Genomic DNA, 8,462 nt, shown 5'->3' with positions numbered 1-8,462 from the left:
ATAATAATAATTTTAAAATCCCCTTGCTCTGACAATAACTATTCAAAGAGGCATGAGTGGTAGTCTTCTGATGTCATTTCAAATCACAAAAAAATGAAGCTAAAGTGTTGTGCAATTTTACATGCAGAAACTTGTTTTTCCTTCAAGAGGATGTTTCATTTTGGACTTGCAATCAAAAAGTGTTCCTGCTGGTAGGGGGGAAGTTTGCTAAATCACTGCTTTAATATTGCTTTGCAAAGCAAGCCAACAGAAGTAATGGACAAGACCTTTGGTTCACTTATGTATTTATGAATGGAAAAGTCAATGCAAATTTACTCATTAAAAACTCAGGTACAAATTACATACACATCATAAGACCACCCATCTTTGATTCACATGAACACCTCAGACTCAAATGACTCATTGGAATAAACCTTTAGTGAAAGTACTCCAGGTAAAAGATTACAACAAATTGGAAGCATCTTGGATTTTTCTGGAAAAAATAGTATAATTCAATACATAAGTTTGTATGCATGCTTTTAAACAAATACTATATTTTGAGGATGAGCAGGAGTCTAAACAAAGGTAAATGACCAGCACTATCAAAATTTTCAACCAGATTTCATGTTAGTCTAACATAGTTGTTAGTTTACCATGCTGCACTGAAAAAATGGCACAATTTGAATCATGAGTCATTAAATATTATATACCCTACTTCCCCAGAATATTTAGGCTGGCCATAAAAATCAACAATGCATTAACTAAATAAGCATAATCAGTAATAAACAGTTGCTTGTTTTACAAACTCTGTAGAGACAAATGCTTACGGATGAACATTCAATCATACCATTTCAACAGTATGGCCTAAAAAGATGGGCACATTTTAAAAGAGTATTAAGACAAGTGTTAACTTTTAAGTTACCCTTTGTAAATTATTATGGCATGATTGAATACAAGACCTGACCTGAAGAGGGAACTTAATCCGCATAGTGCATGATTGATTCAACATAGTTTCCAGGAAACAGGCCAGTCACTCTGTTGCAAACGCCTTCATACCAGCCATCATCATTCTTCTTGATAACATAAATGATTGCACCCTCCATGAATGACAGCTCATCATCCTTGTCCTTTGTGTAGTCATATATGGCAACAACTAGAAATAAGAAGAGAGTCAAATCAGTTTTGCAGTATATCAGGATCAAAGCAGTTTCAGGGGCTTACTGCTGTGTCAGAATTTAGCCTGCAAATTAATCAGAAACGGACAGATGCAAGCTAACAACCAGACCTAGACTTTGTTGTTGTTTTCCACCCTCGAGTCGATCTCAACCCATGGCGACCCTGTAGAGGATCTGGCATTATAAAGTGCAGCATCTGCATTTTAACTGCAAAATGATAACTTAGTAGTAAAGCATATGCTTTTGCATGCATGGCATCCCAAATTCAGTATCTGGCACCTCAAAAAATCTTGGGCAGCAGGCCTGGGAATAATTTTTGATTTCTTGAAGAGCTGCTGCCAGCCCAATTACTACAGGACTAGATGGAAACATATGATGCAAGGTAGTTTCACACATTTTCCCAAATTTTATCAGTAGGAAATATATGTGAAATCCAACTCCCCAAACTTTACAGATAGTACCAATTTTTGATCTGAAGCTTTCATTGTTATAGACATATACCCATCAAATGTTGGGGCATGTGGTACATATTTAGCATGACCGTTGTAACATTTGGTCAGAAACTATGCCTAGATATGAATTTCACTCCCCTTATTTAGTTAAGTAATAGTGGTCTGTTTCAAAGCCTCTGTAATATATGATGCTTTACAAAGAATCATACAATTACAAAGGCTTGAACCCTATTGTTATTCGCAACTAGCACAGATTCACTGATCAAGTGGTCTATAGTGAATCAACACTAAAGCTTTTTTTTTGGGGGGGGGGTTCAAGGCTGTATGGCCATCTTCTGGAAGAATTTATTCCTGACGATTAGATTGCATCTGTGGCTGACCACAAATTATGGAGTCGAGTGCAGGTGAAATGTCAGGAATAAATTCTTCCAGAACACGGCCACATAGCCTGAAAAAACCACAAAAAAACAATGGATGCTGGCTGTGAAAGCCTTTGACTTCACAGTCAACACTTCAATAAGTCCTATTGATTCAGTAGTTCTACTCTATATAGGACTACCACTTGGATTCAGACCAAAGCTTGTTACAGGAGGAACAATATCAAAAATATTAAAGGAACAATATTACTTAATATCTATGCATTTACTAACCCATCTGCCGCCACCCCCATCTTGGTAATGACCTGCCAGGTCAACTTTATTGACAAATTGTGAGTGAAGTTGTATTATGGACCAAGTCAGCATTTACCAAGAGCACCAGGCTGGAAGACACCATAGCATAGTAATCAGAATCCAAACACAGTACAGGAACAAGCAGACATTTGCCTCTCCTTTCCAGATTGCACACCAAATTTACAACCAACATAAACTACACTCAGTTTGCTCCAGATAAGCAAAATCTGTATTCATGCTACCACTCTTCATTCCAACATCCATTACACTTATCATTTCCACCCATCTTCTGTAATCACTCACATAATTTGTGAGTGTGCCCACCTACTTCATTCATTACAAGTATCCTTCCCAAGTTCCCAACTCAGTATCTCAACATTAACAAGTTTACTAACTTCAATATGTGAGGCAGACTTTGCTGTTTCATCCCTCATCTACCAAAAGAGAAAGATGCCAGCCACAGACCCTGGCGAAACATCAGGAAGAAACTCTGCTAGAACATGGCCACATAGCCTGAAAAACCCACAAAAAACTATACATACTCACTCCTTGGTCATAGGAAAAGCTTTACAAATGAACTTATGGGAGATACGTAGGAATTACCACTAAAAAATAAAGGCTAAGTGTGAACTACACCTAAATGCAAAACAGATTACAATCCAAGGATTTAAAGATCAATGGCAACAAACTTGAGTTCTCTTGTAACAACTAATACAAGGTAGGAATTAGTATAGTCCCATTTGGTTTTTCCCCAAATAGAAATAAATATGCCACATAGTGGTAAAACTTCAAAAGTTGCCTTTGCTTGTCCTTTGTACACTGGGTCATTTGGAAAGTTATTTCTGGAAAACCATCCTTCTGAAACAAACAAGATAAACTAAATCCAATTTGCTTTATTAATGGATTATTTGCCTTCTCTCATTCCAAAGTGTTTAAAGGTACATTTTAAGATTTTGCTATACTGTTTTTTCCAAAATGTACCTGACCACTGTGAGAATGAGAATCACTGTATCTTTTAACTTGAAAAGCCTTTGTTATGCAAATCTCATTGATATGTGAATGTTTGGTTCCAATGATCTAAATTCATTCACTGAACAGCTGACCAGTCATCATTTGGAGAGACAAGTCCAGGAGTACTCCCAAGCTGTGAACACAGTCCTTTAGGGGAAATGTGACCCCATCTAGGACTGGTTGACATATCGTCATACCTGGATTAGGGGTCCTTACAGCAAATACCTCCATCTCATCTGGATTCAGTTTTAATCTCCTACATCACCTACATGCATCTGAGGAAGTAGGCTCAAGTCTACGAAAGCTCATGCTACCAACTTCTTTTTTTCAGTTAGTCTAAAAGGTGCTACAAAATCCCTTTGCATACTTGACTATGGTTAATTTTGTATATGGCAACTTTGATCTGTGGTTTTTTAATCTTAGCCTTGTTAATCACAGTTCTGGTTTAAATGATTAGCCAGCTGTGATTATGTAAAATGGGAAGTTCCATACACCTTTTTTCTCAGCCATATGAGAAGACACTAGATTAGGCATGCCAGAGGTTGCTGTGACTCATTCACAGAGTATTAAGCTGTGTATTAAACTTTCAAATGCAGTTGACATCTTATTAATTTTTAGATATAGCCTATGAGCTAAGCCAATAATATTTTTTCATTGTGCATTCTTAGTGGGGGGAAGGATTGTGTGGTTGTAAACTAGTTCTTCACACAAGACTTCCCCATAGGTCTGCAGTGAGATTAAGTAAGATAGCTAAAAGTGTTACTTTTAGATATACTGCAAAAACACTGTGGGTCCTATATAAGGGGGAAAGTGGGTTATAAATAAATACGTCAGTCAGTTATAAGGAGTCATTTTGTTCTCTTTTCATACAAATGTGTTATCACTTAGCCAATGTGGTGTAGTGGTTTTGGTGTTGGACTATGACTCTGGAGACCAGTGTCTGAATCCTCCCTTAGCCATGGGACCCCACTGGGTGACTTTTAGGCAAGTCACAGTCTCTCAGCAGATGGCAATGACAAACCCCCTTTGAAGAAACTTGCCAAGAAAACCCAGTGATAAATTTGCCTTAGAGTTGCTATAAACTGAAAACAATTTGAATGTACACAACCAGAAGTTAGCATTTTACCTTTCTCAATATAGTTTTTAGGTGCCCAGGCAGGATCTCCATCTGCATACGGATCATTATACTGCACTACTGCTGCCTCTTCATCTTCATAGTCCACTGGCGGCGGTGGTGGAGGTGGTGGAGAGTCATCAAACATTGGCATCTCATCAGGTGGAGGTGGTGGAGGCGGAGTTGGACTATCGGCAACTAGAAAGTCAGTGAAAGGAGGATCTCAGTTAAGTATTCGACAAATACTTATGAACACACAGCCAAGAGCTTCATATCTTCTACAGAGGCTAAGGGCATGCACTACGGTACCATGCACAGATTAGAAATGAATGCTTGAGGTGTTAAAATGCTACAATATACAGCCTTGCAGGTTATTAGCAGCCACATAACTATAGATGGCTATTTTCAAAGCAGACACTCCAAAGCCGACCTCTAGCAGAAGGCGCAATGTACATTTTCTCACTTTTATGATGCCAAAGGTTGCATCACTTCCTGTTCAGGAAGCTGAGGTGGAACCTGCTGAATATTGCAAGCTCAACTGCAAATGCATCATTCTGGTAGTTTCAACATTGCTTTATAAGTTTACTTTTGCTTTAAGGCTTTTATGTAGACATAAATATAGACATCAGTCCTTCACTGCCAAAGGCAATCCTAGGGCAGTGTACATGAAATTATAAAAAGCAATATAACAATAAAAATCGAACAAAATCTATAAAGTCAACAACTAAAAAAAACTAGAGGAAGGGAATGTGTGGCCCTCTAGGTATTATTGGATTCCAACTGTCATCAGCCCTACCAAGCACAGTAAGACATTCTGGGAGATACAGTACAACTAGACGATCACGTGTTCCTCAGCCCTACTTTAGCCTTTGTTTTAAAATTTCAGAATTCTCTGCAAAATGTCTGGGCAAAAGTGAATGTTTTAATTTAGTATCAAAAAGAAGAAAGAATTGGTGCCAAGAGGGCATTTCAGAGTTGCAGTACCACAAGAAAAAAGGCCTTCCTCTGAATTAACTTCTAGATAGAAAGCCACTAGTAAGAGTACAAATTCTAGTTCAGTCCTATTCTAACTTAGACATTGATGGATGAAATATAGGTCTTTCTCAAGAAATCTACAAATTATCTCTTGCCCTCTTCTGCTGTTATCGTGCAAGAAAGAAAACTATATACTGTATATACTGTAAATGTCTCAACAGAAGAAGTGCTACCAAACCCTCCAACTCATTTTCACTCACTTAAAAAATTCTTTTTAACTCTATTCTCTTTAATGCCAGAGATTTGCTGGGTAGCAGTCATTTTATTTGGGGCAATCTTATTATTTTTGTGACCCACAATCAACAAGCCAGACTCAGTTACTGGATCTGGTGCAGTTTGTCTTTTCTTTTTCTCCAAATGCAAAGCCTTCTCCCCTTTGTCTGCCTTATCTTCTGTAGCCCTTTTCTTTTTACGAAAAAAATTCCTTAATGCTCTATCTAATGTAATGTGTGTGAGCGAAAGGAAAAATGTCTAGCTGGCAACGCATGATAGAAAAAACTAACAGAAAAGGGAAAGGGAATCAATGGATGTAACAGAAATAATAATATTAGGCTCCTGCCTAGTCAGTGTGGAGAACATCCCAAGAGGATGTGGATTGTTCCTCCTTGCCCATCCAGTGAATGTTTAGGGAGCTTCAACACATTCTTAAAATTTAACACTTCAGGCACAGCCCCCAACCTCCATGACAAACCTATGTATTTCCAGTCTTATATCCCAACATGCACATTGGCTAGTATCCTAAATAAGAGCCCCCTAGCTGTAATACAATAGAAAGATGATTCTGACACATACAGCAGTGTTGGAGCGAAGTCAGAAAGAGCAAGATAAAAACCTGACAAATTCACCTATAGTCACGTAAATATGTGAATTCAGCCAGCCATCAAATCACAGAAGCACTTCTATTAACTTAGCATACACTCTCAGAAAAATCATCTTCATTCCAGAATTTTCTTTAGCTTAAGAACAAAATAAATGCTATTAAGAATCACAAATTTTTCATCTTATTTCAGCTAATGAAAATTCATTTGTGCATAGACAAATCACCCTACCCCAAAGCTTTTCAGTATACACTGGAATATAGCTGGAGTATATCATTTGTTTGTTTTTCAAGATACCCAAAAGTCAAGTTAACATAATGGAAAATAACGTAATAAAATGTTCAAAGAAGGTAAGTCTCCATGCCTCTTCATTTAATTTAGATTTTTAGAAGCTGGGTGGTTTTTTTAACCCACCAGTTTTCTGTTTATTCATTATTTTAAAATGTTGCAGGGAGAAATTCAGAAGTAATTGCTTGGATTTATCTAAAATACATACAGACCCTAATATTATATAGCTCTATAATGTCACTGAGCAGAACTCATTAGCTACAGTTAATTTCCCCTTTATAAAGTGTCCTCTTCACATCTGAATTTCATATAAGCTTATATAGACTCTCCTTACTGCATTGATACTGGTTTTACTTTTGAACTGCTCAAGAAAAATTTAATCCATTTAATCTCAATTTTGTAGTTGTATTATTGGCAAAACTAGGGCAGGACACTCCTTCACTACACACATTAATGTATATTCTGCTAATGTATATTCAATACATCTGTTAGATGAGATTTTTGTTTATCATTTTCCAGAAAATAGGTTTCAATAAAGTGCCTCTAGAATACCATAAAAACTAAAATACATGCCTGTCTATCTTCCAACAATCCTAGAGCTAAATGAATTGTGTCCGGTAGAGCATTCTCAGCTAGGGATCAGCCAACTGGGAATTCCCAGATCTCTCTTTCTAAACCATTGAAAACCTAGGAACTGGAGTGCTTTTAGTGGACTTAACAGCTGTAGCAGAAGATCTTTATCCATATTACAAAATTTTAAAGTGTTTATTCCACACATGAAATAGTGAGTGTGCTAGTCTCATTGCCTCTCCCATTGTTTTGCTTGTGTGAAAAGCAATGTGGCTGAAGAAGAGAGACTCTCAGCACATGCAGGCTCTCCATCTAAGCCAGAATGCAGGGAAATCAGTGTTGTGGCAGAGAGCCTCCACAACTAGAAGACTGTTCAGATGCGCTACTTTTCACATGAATAAACTGGCAAAGGACGATAGAGGTAGCCCACTCCATTCACTCCTATGTTGAATAAACACCTTGAAGAACATCTGAAAAGGATATTTCTTGCAGTCATTGTTGGATGGTTGAGGGAATGAGTTGCTGGCCAACAACTTTTGCTTCGTATTTCAGCAGCACTTTAGGAAAAATAGTGGACCAGTGTCTTCAGTCTTGCTATGATTTTGAAATTTATCATACATCCTTATTTTGACAGCTAGTTTTGTCCTGCATGCTACTCTCATGAAATTTTTTAATATCTGTTGTGTCACTGGACATTTTGTTGTGTCACTGGACCAATATCTGTTGTATCATTGGATCAAGCTGAACAAAAAAAATTCTTTATCTGAAATATTTACAGTGGACCCTTGTTATATGCCGGGGTTTGGTTCCAAGATCCCCCATGTATAACAGAATCCGTGTATGCTCAAGTCCCATTAAATATAATGACATAGCAAAATGGTGTCCTTATAAAAAAAATGGAAAATCAAGGTTTGATATTTGAAAATTATACTTTGTTGGAACATTTTCAAACTGTGGATGCATGAATCCATTTATTAAAAAAATCTGTGTATAAGAAACAGCACACATACCAGTCTTTCATAGGGCTTCTCATTCAAATAATCTGCCATTTAATCTCCAGACTTCAAATGATTATATATAAAAATATGTGTGTGGTTTTTCTCTCTCCAATATATGATTATTTTATTTTAAACAAATGCTTTCAATCATTTTATAAAATCAACTTAAATGTTAGAGCATCCTTCTGGGATCAAGATTTTACCTGAAAACAGGGCTGTTAGTTGTTATTTTTTTTCCACTGCACTATGCATACATACACACACGTGTGCGTATATATTTGTGTAAATATATCTAGGGAGAAAAATAATCATAGTCACATACACATACCCCCCTCCCCTGTCAATGAGCAC

General features: G+C 37.1%; 1 protein-coding gene across 9 annotated transcripts in view; it reads right to left on the bottom strand.

The window, feature by feature from the left end:
• Positions 1 to 272: 272 nt before the first annotated feature.
• ABI1 (abl interactor 1) overlaps positions 273 to 8,462 on the bottom strand; it is a 111,082-nt gene continuing 102,892 nt past the window's right edge. For all 9 annotated transcript variants that reach the window (XM_042472806.1, XM_042472807.1, XM_042472801.1 and 6 more), the window contains 2 exons: positions 4,415 to 4,600; positions 273 to 1,132 (listed from right to left, as the gene is read on the bottom strand). In XM_042472806.1, coding sequence (XP_042328740.1) covers positions 957 to 1,132; positions 4,415 to 4,600 — 362 coding nt within the window. In that variant the 3' untranslated portion in view covers positions 273 to 956. The remainder of the gene's footprint in view (positions 1,133 to 4,414; positions 4,601 to 8,462) is intronic.

The sequence above is a fragment of the Sceloporus undulatus genome, chromosome 6 (assembly GCF_019175285.1).
Source record: "Sceloporus undulatus isolate JIND9_A2432 ecotype Alabama chromosome 6, SceUnd_v1.1, whole genome shotgun sequence".
Lineage (NCBI taxonomy): Eukaryota > Metazoa > Chordata > Lepidosauria > Squamata > Phrynosomatidae > Sceloporus > Sceloporus undulatus.
The sequence above is the reverse complement of the archived record's forward strand: the minus strand, read 5'-3'. Positions and strand labels throughout refer to the sequence as shown.